General features: G+C 41.1%; 1 protein-coding gene across 6 annotated transcripts in view; it reads left to right on the top strand.

The window, feature by feature from the left end:
* The window catches only part of CDC123 (cell division cycle 123), a 40718-nt gene extending 27774 nt beyond the window's left edge, over positions 1-12944 (top strand). For all 6 annotated transcript variants that reach the window (XM_088676962.1, XM_035128026.3, XM_035128029.3 and 3 more), the window contains 3 exons: positions 6014-6142; positions 8158-8295; positions 12744-12944. In XM_088676962.1, coding sequence (XP_088533088.1) covers positions 6014-6142; positions 8158-8295; positions 12744-12776 — 300 coding nt within the window. In that variant the 3' untranslated portion in view covers positions 12777-12944. The remainder of the gene's footprint in view (positions 1-6013; positions 6143-8157; positions 8296-12743) is intronic.
* The last annotated feature ends 13119 nt before the right edge of the window (positions 12945-26063 follow it).

Below are 26063 nucleotides of genomic sequence, written 5' to 3'. Positions count from 1 at the left end.
AACAGAGTTGCAATGATATTATGCAGGGTCCCCATCAATAAGTATGAAGAGTACATATCTAAGTTGCTGCTTCAGGCACATTGGACTCTGTGAGTTCCCAGTGGGATTTTTCATTTTTTCTTGGAACGCCACACTATAGGCAGATTTTAATTTTTCCTCTCAGTTTCAGAAGCAGTTTGCTGTGCAGTAGGAGAAACTGCTGTTTGAAAAACATAAATCCCTTCGGGGTCCTGCTGGCTGCTTCTTTGGAACCTAGCTTACTTTACAAAGTAAGCCCAGTTGTGCAGAAAGGAGAGGGGAGTGGGGTTGTGGAAGGCTGAGGCTTGCTGCAGCTTGTTTTTGCTTGAAGAGATCTCCTTAAACCAAGGCTAGCATGACAAGAGGGTCTTCTTAAATGAGCAATGCAAAGAAATAGAGGAAAACAATAGAATGGGGAAAACCAGAGATCTGTTCAAGAAAATTGGAGATATGAAAGGAACATTTCGTACAAAGATTACCATAATCAAGGACAAAAGTGGTAAGGACCTAACAGAAGCAGAAGACATCAAGAAGAGGTGGCAAGAATACACAGAGGAATTATACCAGAAAGATATGGAGGTCTCGTACACCTCAGGTAGTGTGGTTGCTGACCTTGAGCCAGACATCTTGGAGAGTGAAGTCAAATGGGCCTTAGAAAGCATTGCTAATAACAAGGCCAGTGGAAGTGATGATATTCCAGCTGAACTATTTAAAATTTTAAAAGATGGTGCTGTTAAGGTGCTACACCCAATTTGCCAGCAAGTTTGGAAAACTCAGCAATGGCCAGAGGATTGGAGAAGATCAGTCTACATCCCAATTCCAAAGAAGGGCAGTGCCAAAGAATCATAGAATCATAGAATCATAGAGTTGGAAGAGACCACAAGGGCCATCCAGTCCAACCCCCTGCCAAGCAGGAAACACCATCAAAGCATTCCTGACAGATGGCTGTCAAGCCTCTGCTTAAAGACCTCCAAAGAAGGAGACTCCACCACACTCCTTGGCAGCAAATTCCACTGCCGAACAGCTCTTACTGTCAGGAAGTTCTTCCTAATGTTTAGGTGGAATTTTCTTTCTTGTAGTTTGAATCTGTTGCTCCGTGTCCGCTTCTCTGGAGCAGCAGAAAACAACCTTTCTCCCTCCTCTATATGACATCCTTTTATATATTTGAACATGGTTATCATATCACCCCTTAACCTTCTCTTCTCCAGGCTAAACATACCCAGCTCCCTAAGCCGTTCCTCATAAGGCATCGTTTCCAGGCCTTTGACCATTTTGGTTGCCCTCTTCTGGACACGTTCCAGCTTCTCAGTATCCTTCTTGAACTGTGGTGCCCAGAACTGGACACAGTACTCCAGGTGAGGTCTGACCAGAGCAGAATACAGTGGTACTATTACTTCCCTTGATCTAGATGCTATACTCCTATTGATGCAGCCCAGAATTGCATTGGCTTTTTTAGCTGCTGCATCACACTGCTGACTCATGTCAAGTTTGTGGTCTACCAAGACTCCTAGATCCTTTTCACATGTACTGCTCTCAAGCCAGGTGTCTCCCATCCTGTATTTGTGCCTTTCATTTTTTTTGCCCAAGTGTAGTACTTTACATTTCTCCTTGTTAAAATTCATCTTGTTTGCTTTGGCCCAGTTGTCTAATCTGTTAAGGTCATTCTGAAGTGTGATCCTGTCCTCTGGGGTGTTAGCCACCCCTCCCAATTTGGTGTCATCTGCAAACTTGCTCAGGATGCCCTCAAGCCCATCATCCAAGTCATTGATAAAGATGTTGAACAAGACTGGGCCCAAGACAGAACCCTGTGGCACCCCACTAGTCACTACTCTCCAGGATGAGGAGGAGCCATTGATGAGCACCCTTTGGGTTCGGTCAGTAAGCCAGTTACAAATCCACTGAATGGTAGCATTGTCTAGCCCACATTTTACCAGCTTCTTTACAAGAATATCATGGGGCACCTTGTCAAAGGCCTTGCTGAAATCAAGATAGGCTACATCCACAGCGTTCCCTTCATCTACCAGGCTTGTAATTCTGTCAAAAAATGAGATCAGATTAGTCTGACATGACTTATTTTTCAGGAACCCATGCTGACTTTTAGTGATCACAGAGTTTCTTTCTAGGTGCTCACAGACTGCTTAATGATCTGCTCTAGAATCTTTCCTGGTATTGATGTCAGGCTGACTGGGCGGTAATTGTTTGGGTCCTCTCTTTTCCCCTTTTTGAAAATAGGGACAACATTTGCCCTCCTCCAGTCTGCTGGAACTTCGCCTGTTCTCCAGGAATTTTCAAAGATTATTGCCAGTGGTTCTGAAATCACCTCTGCCAGTTCTTTTAATACTCTTGGATGTAGTTCATCTGGCCCTGGAGACTTGAATACATCTAAACTAGCCAAGTATTCTTGTACTACCTCCTTACTTATTCTGGGCTGTGTTTCCCCTGCTGAATCATCTGCTCCATATTCTTCAGGTCGGGCGTTGTTTTCTTTCTTGGAGAAGACTGAGGCAAAGAAGGCATTGAGGAGTTCTGCCCTTTCTCTGTCCCCTGTTTGCATTTCACCATCTTCTCCTCTGAGTGACCCCACTGTTTCCTTGTTTTTCCTTTTGCTACGGACATACCCATAAAAGCCCTTTTTGTTGCTTTTAACCTCTCTAGCGAGCCTGAGTTCATTCTGTGCTTTAGCTTTTCTGACTTTGTCTCTACACGTGCTGGCTATATGTTTGAATTCCTCTCTGGAGATTTCCCCCCTTTTCCATTTTTTGTACATATCCCTTTTAAATCTTAACTCAGTCAAAAGTTCTTTAGATAGCCAGCCTGGCTTCTTTAGGCACCTTCCATGTTTCCGTCTCATTGGTATTGCCTGAAGTTGTGCTTTTAATATCTCCCTTTTAACAAACTCCCAACCATCATAAACTCCCTTCCCTTTTAGTATTACTGTCCATGGGATTTCACCCAGCGTTTCCCTAAGTTTTCTGAAGTTGGCTTTCTTAAAGTCTAGAATTTGGACCTTAGTATGCTTGGTGGCTCCTTTCCGCTGGATAATAAACTCCAGAAGAGCATGGTCACTCCCACCTAATGATCCTGCCACTTCTACCCCACTAACCAAGTCATCACTATTGGTTAGGACCAGATCTAAAATGGCTGATCCTCTTGTTGCTTCTCCCACTTTCTGGACAATGAAGTTGTCTGCAAGGCCAGTGAGGAATCTGTTCGACCTTATGCTCTTGGCTGAGTTTGACATCCAACAAATATCAGGATAGTTGAAATCCCCCATTACTACTATCTCACTTCCTTTGGAATGCTTGGCCATCTGTTCCAGGAAGGCATCATCTGTGTCCTCAGTTTGGCTTGGGGATCTATAGTAAACTCCCACAATGAGATCACTGTTGTTTTTCTCTCCCTTAATTTTGACCCAGATACTCTCAATTTGGCTTTGAAGTTTTAAATCCTGGATCTCTTCACAGGTATACATATCCCTAACATATAAAGCTACTCCTCCTCCTTTCCTGTTTGGTCTATTTCTCTTAAATAGATTGTATCCCTCTATTACTACATTCCAGTCATGAGACTCATCCCACCAGGTTTCTGTGATGCCTATTATGTCATATTTAGTTTGCTGTACCAAGAGCTCAAGTTCATCTTGTTTATTTCCCAATGCTCCAACTACCGCACAATTGCGCTCATTTCACACGCTAGCAAGGTTATGCTTAAGATTCTACAAGGCAGGCTTAGGCAGTATGTGGACTGAGAACTCCCAGAAGTGCAAGCTGGATTTCGAAGGGGCAGAGGAACCAGAGACCAAATAGCAAACATGCGCTGGATTATGGAGAAAGCTAGAGAGTTCCAGAAAAAGGTCTACTTCTGCTTCATTGACTATGCAAAAGCCTTTGACTGTGTCGACCACAGCAAACTATGGCAAGTTCTTAAAGAAATGGGAGTGCCTGATCACCTCATCTGTCTCCTGAGAAATCTCTATGTGGGACAAGAAGCTACAGTTAGAACTGGATATGGAACAACTGATTGGTTCAAAATTGGGAAAGGAGTACGACAAGGTTGTATATTGTCTCCCTGCTTATTTAACTTATATGCAGAATTCATCATGCGAAAGGCTGGACTGGATGAATCCCAAGCCGGAATTAAGATTGCCGGAAGAAATATCAACAACCTCAGATGACACAACCTTGATGGCAGAAAGTGAGGAGGAATTAAAGAACCTTTTAATGAGGGTGAAAGAGGAGAGCGCAAAATATGGTCTGAAGCTCAACATCAAAAAAACCAAGATCATGGCCACTGGTCCCATCACCTCCTGGCAAATAGAAGGGGAAGAAATGGAGGCAGTGAGAGATTTTACTTTCTTGGGCTCCTTGATCACTGCAGATGGTGACAGCAGTCACGAAATTAAAAGACGCCTGCTTCTTGGGAGAAAAGCAATGACAAACCTAGACAGCATCTTCAAAAGCAGAGACATCACCTTGCCGACAAAGGTCCGTATAGTTCAAGCTATGGTTTTCCCAGTAGTGATGTATGGAAGTGAGAGCTGGACCATAAAGAAGGCTGATCGCCGAAGAATTGATGCTTTTGAATTATGGTGCTGGAGGAGACTCTTGAGAGTCCCATGGACTGCAAGAAGATCAAAGAAGATCAAACCTATCCATTCTTAAGGAAATCAGCCCTGAGTGCTCCCTGGAAGGACAGATCGTGAAGCTGAGGCTCCAATACTTTGGCCACCTCATGAGAAGTGAAGAATCCTTGGAAAAGACCTTGATGTTGGGAAAGATGGAGGGCACTAGGAGAAGGGGACGACAGAGGACGAGATGGTTGGACAGTGTTCTCGAAGCTACGAACATGAGTTTGACCAAACTGCGGGAGGCAGTGGAAGACAGGAGTGCCTGGCGTGCTATGGTCCATGGGGTCACGAAGAGTCGGACACGACTAAACGACAACAACAAAGCATGACATGTGAATGTTCCCTGCCTTATGTTCTTTATCAAAGTGTTGATTTGCAGAACTAAGAATTGTTATTTAAAACTCTTTAAATGTATTCTGTAGCAACTGTATTCCTTGCCAAATCAAATCTTCTCACCTTTTTCTTTTAACTCACAATAACTTCATTCATTTTAAGCTGGACAAATGAATTATTCTGTGGGGACAATTTTGTGTTAATTTATTGTAGCCTTATCAGCTACTAAGGGTCCTTTAAGTTGCGCCCAGGCAGGACAGAGACAGTCAATAATGACACCGGGGGTTGAATTCAGAGAAAGAATTCAAGGTGATCAGCTCACGACAAGAGTAAAGAAACACAAATTGCAAAGCTTCTTATACACTTCTTGGGCTCCTTTCCCCCCTCCTCTGTAAATGTGCGCACACAAGGGGGTCACAAGTACATATAAGGATCTTCCTGTGTCCGGTCCTGTGCATAAACACATGCTGACTCATGCTACCCCAGTAGCTTCTTCCAGCAGCCTTGAGTGCCTGTTCTCTGTGCGTCAGACTGATAGTGTCAGACAAGACAGTCATCCGGCCTTGATAGCTTAGCAGGGCATTCTGTCTGGCTTACCCTTTGGCACACAGAGAGGCAAAGAGAGCAATGGGTGTGTGTGGCTAAGCCATGCACTCAGAATTATACAATGCAGACTATATGATCAGACTTAGCTCAATAACACAATTGGCAAATCTCTCCCTTCAATTGTTTGGTATTAGCACCTGCTATCCAGATGCCATGTACCGGTAGCTATCATGGCTTATAGACACCAAATAGGTCAATCCTTCATAAGTCAACCTCCACGTATGTTTTAATTGTTAATGTGTGTTTCCTGACCTCCTTAGCCAGCTTTGCTTCCACCCCACCAGATCAGATAGCCATTGTGTTAATGAACTGAACCCCACATGAAAATTAGTGGAAAGCATGTGTGTCCACATTCCATTTTAAAGGCTTTCTTTATGTTGTCCTATATAAATAGATACATGTTTTGCTTCTGCTATTTTTCTTTTGCAGGGTAGAGTGTGGTTAATTGATTTTAATCCATTTGGCGAGGTAACAGATTCTCTACTATTCATGTGGGAGGAGCTGAGGTCTGGAAATGGTTTGAAAGATGACGAGAGTGAAGGTGGAGCCATGGAACAGGTAACAGATGGGGGGAAACACATGGAATGGTGATGTGACTGGAAATGCTGTGTTCATACATCTATGGAAGCTATTGGCAGGGGGTTGGACTGGATGGCCCTTGTGGTCTCTTCCAACTCTATGATTCTATGTGTCTTGTTTAAATGAATACACAGACTTTCCGTTGATTTTGAACTGCGGAGATAATAAGTGCTACTGGGCAGAGTCTGTTTTCTGCTCATAGGTTTGCTTTTCAAAGTGATTCTCAATGAGAATTAACTATCCACAAGCATCCTCTGGCAGGGCCATCTTGCAGTATTACCAGTTCCAGGTGTATGTGCTGATGGGACTACTGCAGGGGTCAGCAAACTTTTTCAGCAGGGGGCCGGTCCACTGTCCCTCAGACCTTGGGGGGGGGCGGGACTATATTTTGGAAAAAAATATGAACGAATTCCTATGCCCCACAAATAATCCAGAGATGCATTTTAAATAAAAGGGCACATTCTACTCATGTAAAAACATGCTCATTCCCGGACTGTTTGCGGGCCGGATTTAGAAGGTGATTGGGCTGCATCCAGCCCCCAGGCCTTAGTTTGGGGACCCCTGGACTACTGAATCTCTACTGAATGTAGAGATGGCCCACTTCCCTTGGTATCCCAGAAACGTAAATCTACAGTATTTGGATTCTGATGTCTACTCAGCAGTAAGGGTGTCAATTAATGGGGTGCATGCACATACAAAACCTAAAGGTCCATGTACTGTTAGTGTGTCATATCTGTGCATCTACTTACATTTTTAAAAAAATCCTTGCAAATGAAGCCGATCTTTTTTGCCACATCTTCATTCACAATTTAGTAGGTTCACTTCCAGCCAAATAAAATGGGCCCTTGATCTTTCATTCCCACTGCTACATTTTGAGCAGCTGGAGTTGTGAGGGAGTATCTTTCATAAATTTCCTTTTTGAATTTCTGCATATATACACTGATGTTCTGGACTTAAGGGAGCTGGAAATGGAAGGCAAGATTAATTTGAAGAAGGCCTTCCTGGTGATAGTTCTGCTTTCCAAGTTGCTTGTCATCCTGAGCTTTTATTGCACTTTCCAGGCAAAACAAAAACCTCTATGTGTAACAGCAGTCTTCAAGCATCACCTTTATGCACGGACTTTCTCACTGTACATTTAACAGTGTTCCATTTCTTACTGGATGCTTCTTTTATAATACAGTGGTACCTAGACTTACGAACGACTCGACAACCAAAATTTTCAACTTACGAATGGGGGTAATGGTCACGCGCTTACGAATGTCTCGACATCCGGAAAAAAACCACGGCGGTTTTAGATAGGGATTTTTTGACTTACGAATTTTTAGATAGGCTTGCTTCAACTTACGAATTTATCCGTTTCCAATGCATTCCTATGGGAAATCGCGTTTCCAATGGCGTTTTTCAACTTACGAATTTTTCGACTTACGAAGGTTCCTTCGGAACGGATTAAATTCGTAAGTCGAGGCACCACTGTATCAGGTCTTCCAACTGAACTGTTGATATTTCCAGTTCCATATTATTTTATCAGTATTTGAGAGCTTATGTAGCGAGAGTACTGATTCCCACTAATAGCAAAAAGTGGCAACTGAAGGCCCCTAGGCCAAGACCACCTTCATCCAGCTTGCCAAACAAAGGCCAACAGGGGCTGTGGAGGCCGCTGCATTTATGGGACAGAACCTGCCAGCAGGGCACCTCAGTGAACTCCATTCTTCAAATGACCCTTCTGGAAAGTCAGTTGTTTTTGTCCTTCCAAAATGTCTAACTCTTCTACAATATTTTGAGGCTTTTTCGTAAAACAATGTACATTTATAAAATACAATTTAAAATGTGTATTAAAAAGCCATTGATAAAGTAGAAATACCAAGTGAGTGATCCTTCCCAATGTGATCCTTTTGAGGCTTTTTTTTTGTCAATTTGAAATATACTGCGCTAATTAGATACACACAATGATGATTTTAAATTGACATCTCTTGCTTATTGCCTCCCCTTATTAGGACTATCCGTCATTCCGTTGTACAAACAGCAACCTTACTGTTCAGCCTAGCCCCTATCTCAGCTACAGGCTGCCCAAAGATTTTGTAGACCTTTCCACTGGGGAAGATGTTCACAAATTAATTGACCTGCTCAAACTGGTAAGTAAGTTTCCTAACAGAGGAGAATATCTTTAAGTATCTAAGGTAACTGCATACAGGCACTTCTTTGGTTCAGAGGCTAGTTCATATCTGTATGTGTCATTTTATTTCTCATGATAGTCTCCTTCCCACCTGATGAGCTGGGTGAGAGGACAGGCTCTTGTAAAGCTGGTCATATTAGATAATACAATGGTTTTGTTGGTGGAGGTCGATCTGTTGAGGTTATTTGTAGACTAATTTCCACATGGTGCTCACTGATCAAGTGATGTGAGACTCAATCAAAATTGTTTTCAGCTCTTTTATTTTTTACAATACCGTATTGGCCCAAATATAAGACGCACCCACAAATAAGCCACACCTCTAAAATTCATGGCTTATTTGCGGGTGCGGCCCGCAAATAAGCACGCTGGCACAAACTCCCCAAGCCGGCGCCAGGGGAGGCTTGGGAGTAGTGGGCGGGCAGACTGCATGCCACTGCCATGCGCTCCCAGGCTGCTCTTGGGGGGGGGGAAGCTGCACCGCTTTGCCAATGGCCTCCCCGCTTCCCCCTTCTTTCTGGCTGCTGGGGGAGGCTTGGGAGCAGTGTGTGGGCGGCATGCCAATGCCCTGAGCTCCCGGGCTGCTTCCTGGGGGGGGGAGGGGAGCCATGTGGTAAGGTCGTGAATATAAGCCACACTTTAACTTTTCACAGCCCGAATTTGGGGGAAAAAAGTGTGGCTTATATTCGGGCCAATAAAGTATATAATTCTATATAAATTATATACCAATAAGGTATATAATTCTAGGTGATTTTTATATTTCATCATATATTTGGTATACTCTTACAGGGTCTCTCTATTTTCATTTAGATTCTGCCCTTCCTGTTTTTTTTAGTACTGGTTGCCTGGTGTAATAAGGGACAAGAGTCATTTTGTGTAGAGGGAAGAATTTTGGCAAGCACAACTTCTCCAACCCAGTTGTTGCATTGCCTTGACATTTTAAATTTTAGGTTCACAATCTAAATGTAGATCCTAAGCTCTGGACAGACTTTATTTTTATCTCTCCAACACTTTTAACTGAATTATGCCATCCAGTGTTTCCAAACTTTTTTTAAAAAAACACGACATGATGATCAGGAAAAATGACACATGCAAATATTTAGTCACTATATACCATCTTTGTATATAGGAGTCATATAGGTTTTACTAGCCCATTTCAACAAAGGAATGCATATTTAGAACCCACAAATCACCAGCATTTTTGTAGTCAGGAATGGAGTCTTTAAATGCCTACTTAAATTATTGTGAATATATTAAGGCTACATTTCAGAGCAGCAGTTCTGAAGTGGTGTGTGTTAAGCTGCTGCAAAGCCACATTTCCTTACATAAGGAGGGCCTTGCTAGACAGAGTCAAGCCCATCACATCCAGCATACATGTGAAAAGGATCTGGGGGTCCTAGTAGAACACAAGCTTCACCTGAGTCAGCAGTGTGATGCAGCAGCAAAAAAGCTAAGGCTATTTTTGTTTGTTTGTTTGTTTGTTTGTTAGATTTCTATACCACCCTTCATCATAAGATCTCAGGGTGCTTCACAGAATAAAATTAAGGATAAAATCAAATAAATAAGTAAAACAAAACATAGAATCGTAGAGTTGGAAGGGACCCCAAGGGTCATCTAGTCCAACAGCCTGCAATGCAGGAATTTCAGCTAAGCCCCCAAGACAGATGGCTATTCAGCCACTGTTTAAAAAGCTCCAAGGAAGGAGAGTCCACGATTTCCAGAGGGAGACTATTCCACTGTGGAAAGGCTCTTACTGTCAGAAAGTTCTTGCTGATGTTTAGTCAGAATCTCCTTCCTTGTAACTTGAAGCCATTGGTTCGAGTCCTACCCTCCAGAGCAGGAGAAACAAGCTTGTTTCCTCTTCCATGTGACAGCCCTTGAGATACTTCAAATACATATTATAGGGAGTTGTTTTTGGTCTGTCTGATATAGACTGCGATGCTGAAAATGACATTTCTCCTGTTGTTTTTGTTTTTATGAGGTTAAAAACTCTTTACTCTTCCCCACCACTCTTGTACAACATTGTCATTTCTTGGCTGCGAATAAAAAAGTAGAAACTATATTACTTAATCACATTAGAGAAACACTGTAGATTTTCCTTAGAGGTGAATGTAATTTGAAGGAGGGTCCACTGTTTGTGGTGAATACACAAAACCTACTTTTGCCTCTTCCAGGGAGAAAATATGGGAATATAATTTGATAATTTCCCCCCAAAAACCATTCATAAGCTGTCTTTCCAGGGGCAAGTTGGGAGAATGTGCATGTGTTTATGCTTAAGTAGGGTTGCCATATTTCAAGGGCAATCGCCCGATAGCCCCTTTGCTGCTGCCGAGCCCAAGCTGCCCATGCCCAAGTCTGAACCAGAGCTGCCCACACACTTCTTTTTTTTTAAAAAAACCCAAAATCCAGGACATTTGGCTTTAAAATGTAAAATTCTCCCCGGATGGGCATATAGGAGCCCCCAAAGAGGACATGTCTGGGAATTCCTGGATGTATGGCAACCCTATGCTTAAATTTTCCTCAAACTACTTTGTGACTCTGTTCTTAGAATGACTGCAAGCCTAGTCTGACTACAGTCATACCTCAGTTTAAGTACACCTCGGTTTGAGTACTTTCAGTTTAAGTACTCCGCGGACCGTCTGGAACGGATTAATCCACTTTCCATTACTTTCAATGGGGAAGTTCGCTTCTGGTTAAGTACTCTGCGGACCGTCTGGAACGGATTAATCCACTTTCCATTACTTTCAATGGGGAAGTTCGCTTCTGGTTAAGTACTCCGTGGACCGTCTGGAACGGATTAATCCACTTTCCATTACTTTCAATGGGGAAGTTCGCTTCTGGTTAAGTACTCCGTGGACCGTCTGGAACGGATTAATCCACTTTCCATTACTTTCAATGGGGAAGTTTGCTTCAGGTTAAGTACAGACTTCCGGAACCAATTGTGCACTTAAACCGAGGTACCACTGTATTTGGTAACTGGTTTCCAGCTTTTCTCAGCAAATTAGGCATATTGATCACACAGTGGAAGACATTGAGGTTTTTACTTTTAATCAGTCAATTTCCTGCCATTCTAACGAGGTTAATCATATCACCCCTCAGGCAGAAGGAAAAGTCTAAATAACAATTGGCAACGGCATTGAGTGAAATCTTATCATTAGCATTTCATTGAGTGTTTTTTTGTTGTTCAGTTGTTGGTGGTTGCAGGTGGAGGGGGGGGCATTAGTTAATACAAAAGAAATTTATCCATCTGATGTATTGTTCCAAAAGAACATCCATTTACTTAAGGTTGTATATTTTGTACTGTACACTTATTAAATCTAGTGTTGATCTAATAACAGGACATGCCTTCAAGCTTAACAGAAGATCTCTTGGTGGTGGAACACAGGGTTTAGCTTAAAAGCCTCCGATGTGTCAGCCTATAGATCACAAAATCTTTAGTTCCAAAGCTTGTGGGGTTATCAAAAAAGCTGCAAGCTTCCCTGCTGATCTTTTCCCCCAGTGCTTTCATAAGAGTTGAAAGGACTGGAGCTGAGTTACAAAGTGACCTTTGTTATTAAGGTCACATTATGAAAATTGGGACAGGCCATTCCATGCAACTGCTGGATTAACCCGACAAGCCCATTGATGCATTAGCAATCTCAACTGAACTATTCATTATGTCCCTGCAGAACATGCTGTAGGGGGTGGCTGGGGTGGGGAGAGTGGTTACTAAACAGCATGTGCATTTAATGATGCATCCATCAGTTCAGGAAGAAGAGGAGAGTGTTAGATTGAACATGGAAGAGCTTCAAGGGTGATGTCACTTAACCAGGAAGTCATTATTAGTGTTCAGTTCCCCTGCAGTTCCCTGCTTTAAATGAGAGGTCTTTTTTTAAATCTTTTTTTTAAAGCCCTTTGATGTTAGTTCCTTCTAATAATTGATTCTCCTCTCTTGAATTATGTAGTTTTTAGTGTGCATTGATAATATCAAATTATGCAAACTTTTAAAAAGTAACATGTCCAAATACTCCTGGCTCTGTGGCTTTTGAACGGGGATGGGAAACCTCCCCCCCCCGCCCCTCTAGAGAGCTGTGCTCCTTTGGGGCCACATGCTGGTGGTGGGTAGGATCAGACCCAAAAGTGGACAGGCCATTCCCTCCTTCAGCCCACCGCCTTTTACCTTAGCTTTTTCCTCCCTGCCCAGGCAGGCAGCCAGGGAAAGGGGCACCTCACTCTTGCCAAAGGTCTCTGCTGCAGAGGGCTCTCTTGCTCTCCTTCCATCTGTTTCAGCTCTACTGTCCTCTCCTCTTCCTCGGAGAATATAGGCAGTGGGAAATGTGTTGTATTTGCTCAATTGCATGGCTGTCTCCTCTGGAAAATAGTTGTAGCATTGAATTCAATATAATTTCATTTTCTTGGTTATCCTAACAGAAACGAAATCAACAAGATGATGAAGAATCATGAAATGCGGGATGAAATTGGAATAAGAAACAAGGCTACAACTTCATGGGGAAAGAGCATTTTTGACACCACAAGCTCTGAGAATATTAGCTTTTTTATATTATTCCCACAACCTCGAGATAATTCTGATCTTGTGTGGGCGCTTCATTGAATAAATCTGTTTGAAGCTGACTTTGCAGTATTACAAGCTGGTTCTCGCTTAACACTGCTGGGTCTTCCCTTTCTCTTTATGACAACTTTTTATTTCACAACTCACTACAACCAAGAGAACTGTTGTTGTTTTTTCTGTAGTAAAGGTAAAGGGACCCTGGACCATTAGGTCCAGTTGTGACCGACTCTGGGGTTGCGGTGCTCATCTCGCTTTATTGGCTGAGGGAGCCAGCGTACAGCTTCCAGGTCATGTGGCCAGCATGACAAAGCTGCTTCTGGCGAACCAGAGCAGCACACGGAAATGCCGTTTACCTTCCTGCCAGAGCAGAACCTATTTATCTACTTGCACTTTGACATGCTTTCGAACCCCTCTAAAACTCTTTATTTATGCAGTGGTACCTTGGTTTAAAAACAGCTTAGTTTATGAACAACTTGGATTAAGAATGCTGCAAACTCTGAAGTAGGTTTGTGAACTTTGCCTTGGAATAAGAACACGCTTCGCTTCCTGTTGAGTGTGTTCCATTTGTAAATTGAGTCCCCTGCTGCTATGGGAAAGCATGCCTTGGTTTAAGAATGCTTTGGTTTAAGAATGGACTTCCAGAACAAATTAAGTTCATAAACCAAGGTACCACTGTATTCTAATTTATTGGCTGCTTGTTCATAAAAATATCTAAGCAGTGAACAAAATATACAAATATATAACAAATACATAAAAATCATCCTAAATACAATGTGTAAAACCCCTTCATTATAACAGTCTCTGCTACAAGCAAAACAAATATTTCAGTTGACAAAGGGTTTTAGCAGGCATCTGAAATAGAAAAGGTGCCTGGCTAATTGTCAGTGGAGCCATGTTCTACAAAGCTGGCATAATCACAGTAAAAGCCTGGTTGTTGGTAGTTTCATGCCTTAGAAATGGGCACTGCCAGAAACTCCCATTTGTTGAATGTTCAAATCAGGCCTAAGTCATAGGGGGGGCAAGGTGATTTTGAAGGTAACCAGTTCCTAAGTGGTTCAGGGTTTTATAAACTAAAATTAACACCTCTATACTGGGGCTGGTAGCACACACAGGCAGACCTTCTGAATATGAAACTGGCAGCCACTGTAGCAATGTGCTTACCTTAAATCTCAAAGAGTTTTCCTGCATTGCAGTAGTCCAAGCGGGAGATAACCAGAGCATGCACCACTCTGGCAAGACAGTCTGCAGGCAGGTAGGGTCTCAGCCTGCGTACCAGATGGAGCTGATATACAGCTGCCCTGGACACAGAATTGACCTGCGCCTCCATGGACAGCTGTGAGTCCAAAATGACTCCCAGGCTGCACTCCTGGTCCTTCAGGGGCACATTTACCCCATTCAGAACCAGGGAGTCCCCCACACCTGCCCGCCTCCTGTCCCCCACAAGCAGTACTTCTGTATTGTCAGGATTCAACCTCAATCTGTTAGCCGCCATCCAACCTCCAACCGCCTCCAGGCACTCACACAGGACCTTCACTGGTTCTGATTTGAAAGAGAGGTAGAGCTGGGTATCGTCCGCATACTGATGAATACCCAGCCCAAACCCCCTGATGATCTCTCCCAGCGGCTGCATGTAGATGTTAAAAAGCATGGGGGAGAGGACAGAACCCTGAGGCAGCCCACAAGTGAGGGCCCAGGGGTCTGAACACTCATTCCCCCATCACCACTTTCTGAACATGGCCCAGGAGGAAGGAGCGGAACCACTGTATAACAGTGCCCCCAGCTCCCAGCCCCTCTAGGTGGTCTAGAAGGATGTTATGGTTGATGGTGTCAAAAGCCGCTGAGAGATCCAGCAGAACTAGGAAACAGCTCTCACCTTTGTCCCTAGCCTGCCGGAGATCATCGACCAGCACAAGCAAGGCAGTTTCAGTCCCATGATGAGGCCTGAATCCCGACTGGAAGGGATCCAAATGGTCCGCTTCTTCCAGGCGTGCCTGGAATTGTTCAGCAAGCACTCGCTCATAGGATGTGAAGGCTCTGCAACCCCGTCGTCTAGCTGCAGCTTGTACATTTATCATAAAGGCACCACAGAGACTGACTCATTGTCCCCAAAGGGAAAACAGACCCTGACATGTGCACCTGGTAGCCCTGGAATCTCGGCCCGCTTGTGGAGATTAGCATGTATCAATATAAAATACAGTGGCACCTTGGTTTACGAACTTAATCCGTTCCAGAAGTCCATTCTAAACCAAAGTGTTCTTAAATCAAGGCGTGCTTTCCCATAGCAGCGGGGGACTCAATTTACAAATGGTACACACTCAACAGGAAGCGAAGCGTGTTCTTATTCCAAGGCGTTTGCAGCGTTCTTAATCCAAGTTGTTCTTAAACTACCGTAAGCTGTTCTTTATCCAAGGTACTACTGTATAGCCATTCAACAGCAGGATCCTGAACTCCAACAGTAAAGCTACAGTAAAGGCATAAATCTTTCTTAGTCACCACCTTGCCCATATGTGTTTCATCTGTGATTATCAAAGCCTTGTGACTGCAAAAATTAACCAAAGTATTTAAGTTACACCCGGTGGATTTATTCATGTAGCTATGTGAGACTCCCAAAGATCATTAGGGAAGGCAGCCAACAGGTGATTGCTAACATTTCCTTTCTCAAAGAGGCAGTTTCAGATGCTGTCGGAGGTCTGGAGTGTTATGTAGCTGGGACACCTCTGAACCACAGTAGTGCAGAATTTCAAAAAAGCAGTCAGCTCTAGAGATTCTTCACTAGTTACCCAGGCTCCATTTAAAATGATATCCCATTGCTCCAGCCATGCATTTATGCACAGAGGTTTGGGAATGCATTTACTTTCATGTTTGGAACACTTTCCACAAGGCTTAGTGAACAGCTTATTAAATGAGAGTAACTTAGCTGCATACCATTTACAAAAATATCCATGCAGAGATAGTTAGAATTAAAGATGATCGTTTCTGTTTAAAGTGTGCATGTCTGTCCGGATTGTTGTCATGCTTTTTCTTACATTATCAGTTTGCTGGGATATTAACTCAGGAGCTTAAAAACTATCTTAAACAAAGAAAGAGCATTGTTTGGAGTCAGTGTTTCAGTTTCCAGAGGTGGTCTGATATGTGGGAAGTGGATAAGATTCAAAGTAAGCTTTAAGGCCTGCTAATAAATCTCATTCAAGATTACATGGCAATAAAGCAACACATTTTAAATCATTTGTTGAGGTTACTTTCTATAGCTCTCAATGACAAGGGAGGATTTTGATTACATATGATGGGAAACACTGAGGAGGCTACTGATTTTCCTAAATGGCACCCCTTATTTTTCATCTGGAAAAGCTACAGAGGATTAGCAGAGTGAGTTGTGTGGATTAATTGTTCCACCTGAACTTTGCCTCCCACCCTGGGAAGAAGAGGAAGAGGGAAAAGTGTTCGAATTAAGACAGAGTGAAGATGGAGGGGTATTTGATAGCTAAGTTGTGCTATTAATGACATTCTTGAATGGAAACGAATGCAATACAAATTTACAAAATTTCAATTATTATGAGAAAGTGGAGGTTTATCACACAACAATTTAAAAATGAAAGTATTTTAAAAGTTGTATGATTTAACTGAATGACAAAAATAGGCTTCCACAAGGTGGCAATGTTTTGTTTTTTGCTTTTTTCCAGCTCTGATTTCAGTGCACCCCATACATACTATTTAAATTTAAATTAAAAATTCAGTACCCTCCATCAGATGATAAGAGTGTTGGATTCTAGAGTTTGGGTTAAGTTTGCCACAGTAATTTGAATAAGTCCAATACAAGTCCTATACAATGTACAGCAGAGTGTTTTGAACAAGATCCACCCAAAATTCCTGAAGTATTAATATGTTTCAAAACACATATGATGACTGTAGGAAGGGGAGAGCAGTTTATTCCACACCAGCCAACTCTTTCAGATGCAAAACCAAGACATGTTTCTTCTGCGTTTGCACTCCCTGGCGAGTCACGTGACACATGACCCGCTCTCGCCCCCAAAGCACGAGATCATGGCCCTGCAAAGGCATTTTTTCCAGGGTGAGAGCACAGTGTGTGAGATTGAGGCACCCAAAATGGTTACTGTGATCTTGTGTGAAAAAATGTCCAATTTTTTTCTGGGGCACTTGGCAGACATGTAAGCGTCATAGAATCATAGAATCATAGAGTTGGAAGAGACCACAAGGGTCATCCAGTCCAACCCCCTGCCAAGCAGGAAACGCCATCAAAGCATTCCTGACAGATGGCTGTCAAGCCTCTGCTTAAAGACCTCCAAAGAAGGAGACTCCACCACACTCCTTGGCAGCAAATTCCACTGCCGAACAGCTCTTACTATTCAGGATTGAAAGAAAGCCAATAGTCTATAGAGTATGGGACTAAGTTGGGGGCATTCTGTAACTATAAAGTTCATGTTACAATGAAATCATGTCTCCAGTACCATTATATTTTATTTGTTCATCTTAAAACTTACTAAATCCTGATCAAAAGCCTTGTCATTATAGTCCCTGATACACATAGCCTTGCCTGTTCTTTCATTTCCTCCCCAAGGTTCATTTCCACCCTTTAAATGTTTTGCTTGGTTAATTCATGCCGGTGGCTAATTAGGAAGAACAATTTGTCTATGAAGGTCTTATTTCCATGTGAAAAGGCATTACTATTAAAGTGTAAATGCCAAAGAGAAAACTCTCATGCTGGCTCCGAACAATTTGTGATCAAGATAACTAGAATTAGATTGACTAATTTTCACTTTGTGGAAATTGCATGGGGTGTCATTTGTCATGTACCTGTAGTTCTTTGTTCAAGCACTTCTGAAATTAATAGGAGCTGCACTAGGACACTCCTGGTCTCTTTGTTTTTAGTGGATCTTGTACAAGAGAACTTTACAGTGGGGTTGTGCCCATAAACTGATAAGGACATGACAGCATGATTTGTCATTTGCTTCACCAAACACAGCTCTCAGCAACAATGTATGGCAGTTCATTGGGAGCTGGATGAAACTAGTTTTGTTCCCTGCCTGGAAGTACCAGAATCAAGGAGTTTCTTAGGCACCTAACAAGCCACAATTCCTGGCTTAGGTGGTTACTTTTGACTGTCATTGTCACAAATAGTGCTTTACTTCTCTCCTTTTGTATTCCTTTATTTTTGAATGCCTAATGCTCTTTCATGCAATTTATTTCATCCACAAGATGACCTGAATCCTTTTATTACAGTGCTAAGTCAGGGGTTGGAAATGCCCTGACCTTCCTTCTCCTCCTGCAGGTCGCTTTGACCGTGTCATCAGGCCACACACCTCTCAATCACCTGACACCACCATGACACCAGGTGACCAAACTTTTAAACGCCCCCCCCACCCAAAACTATAGATCCCAAGGTTCCTGGGGAACAAGGAATGCCTGTTAACTCACTTTATTTGCATTCACATAGTGGGTACAAGCCCTGTGAAGGCACAGCAGAAACTAATTTCAACACAGAATACAGGCAAAATGCTTATTCTGTCCCTTTAAAGCACATTTGAAACACCTTTTACCCCTCAAAGAATAATGGGCACTGTAGTTTATTAAGGGTTGCTGGGAACTGTAACTCTGTGAGAGGTAAATTACAGTGCCCATAATTCTTTGAGGGAAAGAGCAGGCCTCAGGCTTGCTTGAAAGCTCCAGGGTGCTGATGCTTCTTTGGCGATCACTCGTAGCCGAGTAAGATTGTCTTCCATAAAAACGATTTTAACAATGGGTCCGTAAGTGACAGTGGAGGCCAATTCTGATCCACACGTCCTTCCACAGTAGGGACATCGGTTTCCGAGCAGGTGTTGATTACGGTGTAGATTTGCCAAGCGGTCAAGTGTCTTCAATGCCCATGACACCTTTGGTAAAGGCTGTTCTCCAACTGGAGTGCTCACAGGCCAGTGTCTCACAGTTGTCAGTGTTTATACTACATTTTTAAAGATTTGCCTTGAGACAGTCTTTAAACCTCTTTTGTTGGCCACCAGTGTGCACACAGCCATCGACTAACTGGTTGACTGTGGGATGCAGCAGATGACAACATGTATGTCGGTACACTTGTACATAGTTTATTGGGGCTTTCACATATCAATAAGATGAGATCAAAATCCATTGGATAGTATTCATAAGCTCAATGACCCTTCTGATATTTATCACAATACCAAGGAGGTTCAGAAGACATCAGCCCAAGTCAGGATTGGTCTATATTCTCAAGGGCCACTCTGGTCTCCAGGTTCAGCTGTGGGGACTAGAAATGTTATTTTGCAATACAACCTGACTTTCACAGGAAGCCAGACTAGAATACATTCAGCATCATCAAGGAATTAAGGTTGTTGTGTGTTTAATGGCTAGGATATGGCACACAAATCCTAAAGAGAGATGCTAACACACACAAAACCAATTTTGTTTCTTTAATGTGCATCTGTTTCTCATTTTGGGACTTTGCAGGGTACAACTGGCTTGTGAGCGCCACTTAGTCATCCTAAGTCAGGAGGATCTGAAAAGAAACATCAGAGTATTACAAAATCAAGTCTCCATGATCCTAGATGATGAAATAGAAAAGAGAATAAGATATCTGAAACAAAAAAGCTTTGAACATTCCAACAAGGCAGGGAAATATCTAGCCTGGCAGTGCAAAAAGAAACAAAAAGAAAGGATAATAGATAAAATAATAAAAGAGGGGAGAATAATAGAAGATCCCAATGAAATTGCAAAACACAATACTACTCTAATTTATATAAGGGAGAGAAGCCAAATCAAATGAAAATTGAGGAATATATTAAGAAAACTGACATATCAAAGATTGATGAGGGAAAAGCGAAACTCCTAAATGAACCGATCACAAAGGATGAGATACAGGAAACAATTAAAAGAATGAAACCGGGGAAATCACCAGGGACAGATGGAATTTCGGCGATGTTTTATAAAATTTTTGTAAAAGTACTGATTGAACCTCTACATAGATTAATGAATGAAATTTTAGAAAAAGGAATAATCCCTAAAACCTGGGAAGAAGCATATATAGCACTCATTGCAAAGCAGAATTCGGATAAAAATCAAATACAAAATTTTCACCCTATTTCTTTATTAAATATTGACTATAAAGTTTTTGCGGATTTGATAGCCAATAGAATGAAAAAAGTTTTGAATAATATGATAAACAAGGATCAGGCGGGATTTCTCCCAAATAGATTTATGCATGATAATATCAGGAACATCATTAATATCTTAGAGTATTTAGGTTTGAAGTTCAATAAAAAAGCCGCATTTTTTATGCTGGATGCGGAGAAAGCTTTTGACAAAATTTCATGGACATTTATGAAGAGATGTATTACAAATTTAGGATTTGGAGAGAAGATTGTAAAAGGAGTAGGGGCAATCTATAATTCACAGAGTGCTAAACTAATATTAAATAATGAGATAACAGGAGGAATACAAATACAGAGAGGGACTAGACAAGGCTGTCCACTATCCCCGTTACTATTTATTTTATGTCTGGAATTTTTATTGAAAAACTTGAGGGAAGAAACCAAGATAAAGGGTATAAGAATTGGAAAAGATATACACAAGGTTAAAGCATTCGCGGATAATGTCATAGTTACTGTGGAAGATCCATTTGAAAGCATCCCAAGAACCATTGAAAAAATCAGAGAATTTGGCGAGTTAGCAGGATTTGATATAAATATGAAAAAGACAAATTTGATAACCAAGAACATGTCAAAAGAGGAAAATAGGCAATTAAAAGAAATAACAGGTTTGGAGGTGGTAAAAAAAAAACTAAATATTTGGGAATATGGATAACAAACAACACAAATAATTTGGTAAAAGACAATTATATAAAAATCTGGAAGGAGGTAAAGAGGGATCTGGAAAATTGGAATAAATTAAATTTGACGTTATTAGGTAGAATAGCTGCAATAAAAATGAACGTCCTGCCACGAATGCTTTTCTTGTTTCAGATGCTACCGATATTGGGTACGGGGAATAACATCTTTAAACAATGGAAGACGGATTTGATAAAATTTATATGGAATAAAAAATAGCTAGGATAAATTACAAATTCTTAACAGATTCAAAAGAAAGAGGGGGATTGGCTTTACCAAATCTCAAATTATATCATGACGCGGCAAGTTTCCTATGGTTAAAAGATTGGATTACCCTAAAAAAATCATGAACTATTAGATCTTGAAGGATTTGATAATAAATTTAGTTGGCACGCCTACTTAGTGGATGGGAAAGTTAGAGTGCACAAAGGGTTCAACAATCATCTAATCAAGAAATCCCTATTAAAAACTTGGGAAAACTATAGACGATTGCTGGAACCAAAAACACCGAAATGGGCATCGCCAGTAGAAATAATTACAATAAAGAAATTAAATTCAGAAGGAAAATGGGGGAAGTACATAGATTTGTTGGAAGAAAAGGAAGGCAAATTTAGACTAAAAAAATATGAAGAAATAAAACAATATTTAACAGGGTGGTTGCAATATCATCAAATAAATAGTAGATTCAAGGAGGACTATTCTAAAAATGGCTTCCAGATTGAACCCTCCTTATTAGAAACTAATTTATTGCAAGGTGATCGGAAAATTATAACCAAGATGTACAAGGTGTTACTGGAATGGGAATTAAAGGATGAAACAGTAAAGGAGACGATGACCAAATGGGCGATAGATCTGGGGAAACCCATACAAATGGAGAGCTGGGAAAGGTTATGAAAAATCTCGTGGAGATTCACGGCGTCTGAGGGGATTAAGGAAAACATGGTTAAAATGTTTTACAAGTGGTACCTCACGCCGGTAAAAATAAATAAAATGTACAGAACTAAAGACAACCTCTGCTGGAGATGTAAGAAAGAAGTAGGGACATTTGTACATATATGGTGGCACTGTGACAAAGTTAAATTATTTTGGAATGTAATACTGGAGGAATTGAAAAAGATATGTAAATATAACATCAAAAGAAGTCCAGAATTTTTTCTATTAGGAATGGTAGGGGAGGATATCAAAAAACAAGATGAAAAAATATGTTTATATGCGATAGCAGCAAGAATCTTGTTAGCAAAATATTGGAAAAAAGAAGAAACTCCCAATATCAAAGAGTGGCAAGAAAAATTATAAGCTATGTGGAATTAGATAGATTAATAAACGTAATAAGGGGAGGTAGTGGGAAAATTGGGGAAAATTTGGAGAGTATTTTAAAAAGCATAGAACGAAATTTGGAAAATAAAAGAAACAGTGCAAAAAGGTATGAAGCTGTTAAAGAGGACAAGCGGAAGTCGGTTTATACGTGAAGTGTGAACATATAGGAATATATCGAGTATACAGGAATTTATTGTTTATGAATTTATTGTTTGCGAAATATAGGTAACATAGGAAGATACAGGAGTTATAAATTGGTTTACTTACATCTAGATTTATATTTTGATTTCGAATATATGTTTGGGATTCATTTTTGATGTGATTTAAGTTTTTATTTGAATTTTTAAGTTATGATTTAGTTTGTTCATTATTTGAATGGTGATTTACTATTATTATTACTATTATTATTTTTTGGTATTATTAGTTCTATTTGTACTTATGTATTTTTATTTTTTTTCTTATTTTTGTTTTTTGTATCTTTTTGTGTGCTTGTTTATTTATTTTAACTTTAACAAAGCTTATTATTATTAAAAAATAATAATAATAAAAAAGAAAGTTACATTTTTAAAGCTCCTGCTCCAAAAAGATAGGCATCTGTAACATGCAAATCTTGTTTATCTACCTATCTGCCAGTAATGTGATTAAGAAAGAAACTCCAGCATGGGCTATCTGTAGGAACATTTATAATACGGTATACTTTAGTTTAGTTGCAGAGTCAAACGTTTTCTCTCTGAGGTCTGCACAGCAGCAAAACGGCTTGCTGACTCGTTAGAGTCTTTCTTAGTTGTGAATCCCTTTCATCCCTCTTAAAAAACAATACACATGAATCTGTGTTATAATAAAACAAACTAGTTTACTGTCAGATTCATACTTAGGTTACAAAATGTTAACATATTAGTGAGTCTTCTTCATAGCATCTATCAGCAGCAGCAGCTTACCTGTTCAACAGACTAAAGCTAATTGGCTCAGAGATGACAGTTGTCTGACACATCCCACACTATCCAGATAGGAGAAATGGCTGGCATCCTTGGTGGCACAAGCAGCAGGGAGCAAGTGTCTTCTGCACCTCAGTGGTGACCTCAAGCCCATCTCTTCACTTTCTCTCATATAAATGAACAGTTGTTATTCACTCCTACAAGGACAATTCATACATTGCTATAGGGGGAGCAAGATCTGCCTTCTGCATGTAGTTGCATCTTCCTTTCTTACAATATGCAAAGCTTCCCTCCAAACGAACAAAAGGTAAAAAGAGGAGCTATATGTGCCCACCTAGCCTTTGCTGTAGAGTTTTCCTCCCAGAGAAGCCAGCCAATTCTGGTCTACTTCACAACAGTATGGTAGTCCTGGGAATGCTACGTTTATAAGGCTTAATTAAAAGGCCTGCTTCCCTCTTTGCTATGCAGCAGCGTTAATGTGCAATGTGAGACAATAACCGCATGAGCCAAGTTAATTTCAGCTGTGTTAGAAGCAGAGAAACATTAACTGTTTGGCAACTGTGGAAGAGGGGGAAAGAGGGAGATAAAGACAATTGTAATTTTAAATTTTGATAGCAGCAGCATTACCAATCACACTATGACAAGCTGATTGTTCTGTTTAAACAAAGAGAGTGATTACTTCACAAGCTACTGAATTGCTCTCATGGTGCCTCTTAAGTTCTCACCATTCTTGCAATTTATTAATTCACACAGTGATTGTATAACTTTGGGGAAGCCCTGTCTTAATTTATTCTGATGTCAAAATGGAATGGTAGTCTTCCAGCCAACTGCCACTAGTTCAGGTGGACTTGCAGAATCAACATAGGAGCATAGCTGCCAAGTTTTCCCTTTTCTCGCGAGGAAGCCTATTCAGCATAAGGGAAAATCCCTTTAAAAAAGGGATAACTTGGCAGCTATGCATAGGAGTTAGAGCTACCAGCAAAAGAGCCATGGTAGCCTAACACAAGGGCACTCATCTGCACTGTGAGTTAAACAGGCTGAGAAGCACACCCTTCATGTCACTTCTGTGAATTGGAGAGGCATTTAAGAGCTGCAGCAATTAATTGGAGTGTAGGGAGAAGCTATTAGCAAGCTGCCTGCCTGACCAGGCAATTATATAAATTTATATACTGCCCTTCATCCATAGATCTCAGGGTGGTTCACAACATAAAAATATTAACATAAAATAAAATATACAATATAAAAAACAGAAAATACGTAATAAAAAGAACAAACCAATCCAAACTAACAACCCCACTTCCCCCCACCCTCCCACAAACACATTTAAAAAGTTATAGGATGTTAATCAAGTCATACCTTCCTCTTCCTTTTACCTCACCTAAAAATCTTGGAGCATGGACAAGAGTTTAGGGTGGTGAGGCAGATCCTGAGTTAGCAGAATACAGCTCTGTTCAGGCAGACTCTTGACCATGAGAAAGCTGAAAAGGTGGGGGTGGGTGGGTGGGGGGCAGGCAAGGTCCTCCCCCACTGTTCCTAGGCGCATGGGTTCCTCTTTAGACCTGTAGACCCAGTTGGGTACCCTTTTAAATCACTATGAGTTTGTACTGTTTATTGTTCACAATAAAATCTTGCTGAATTTTCATGAGGACTTTTGTTTGTTTTAAATCTTCCAACTGATGGGTATATATGAAGTAGAGTTATTAACCATGGTTATAAAGGTTCCTGGTTTGCATTAACCATGTTCTGTGTTGCTCAGTAGTGGCACCCACCCTGTGGAACACCCTCCAGTCTGATGTCAAGGAAATAAACAATTACCTGACTTTTAGAAAACATCTGAAGGCAGCTCTGTTTAGGGAAGTTGTTAATGTTGGATATTTTATTGTGTTTTTAGTACTGTATTCTGTTGGGAGCCACCCAGAGTGGCTGAGGAAACCCAGCCAGATGGGAGGGGTATTATTATTATTATTATTATTATTATTATTATTATTATTATTATTATTATTATTATTTTCCTTCCCTGTAATTTTTAATGCAGATAACTAATACATGCTATTTCCATGCAGTATTAATTCTAAATAAAATTTAGTTGTATACCAGCAGCCTGGTGTGATGGTCACAGGCAGGACTTTTTATTTAAAAAAATCCCTTTCCTGAGCAACTTGGTTTTGTACAACAGCTCAGCTGGATTTGCCAGTCAAAGAGGATTAAAGCACCTGTGGGTTCATACTGACTGTAATGACAGAATCCATTGTGTCCCTGATACACAGCAGACAGGAGCATTCCGGGCACTTTTTGTTAAAGTATGAATAACTTCAAAGGGTTCTTACACTAGTAAATATTTCACATACAGGGCTGTGTTAGCACAAAATCTCTATTGGTGAAATGGCAATACTATGTCATTGAATCACTAGGTGAAAATACAAAGCTGTTAGCTGACAAACACTCAAAATGGACACTTTTCAGAGGTACTTACAACAGTCATACCAGAATGGACCAGTGGCAATTTTTTAAATGGTGGAGGTTGTCATGACAAACCCAAAGCCACACCTTCAAGGATATCTCCTATCCCCCCCTCAAAAAAGGGGGGAGCCATCTGATGACACTGGGGCACCATCTTTGTAGGAATCATGCAAATAATAAAGATCTTGTGATCACAATTGAACTCTTCCTCTCTTGTCATAAGCCTGCTTCCCATGCTGCCTGACAGCATTCACCCATACAGAAATGTCCTGCCATAGACCTTAACTTAGGCTTCCTTTGCCAGAAGCACAGATGTGTATCAGCCCATTTTTCATGCAGCTACTATTTCTCATGCAGCTGCTAATGGCACCTTTGGCCGTATGTTGTTGGCCTCCCTTGAAAACATCTCAGTGAGTTTCTTGCCGTGGCCCATCTCGTTCCACTGCCTTTCTGTCTGCTGGGTGTGGAGTGTTATAAAAGAAGTTTTAGGCTCAGCAGGCCAGTTGGATCCTTCGGAATGGGACCAGCCTCCTGCATATGCTTCTACATGAATGTTTGAGTTATGGGATGTGTATGGCTGTTAAAGCAGAGGTGCAGGTTTCAGGATGGGAAACCCAGA

The sequence above is a fragment of the Zootoca vivipara genome, chromosome 9 (genome assembly GCF_965207765.1).
Source record: "Zootoca vivipara chromosome 9, rZooViv2.hap1.1, whole genome shotgun sequence".
NCBI classification, from domain to species: Eukaryota; Metazoa; Chordata; class Lepidosauria; order Squamata; family Lacertidae; genus Zootoca; species Zootoca vivipara.
Note: the sequence above shows the minus strand (reverse complement) of the source record. Positions and strands in the feature narration are given on the sequence as shown.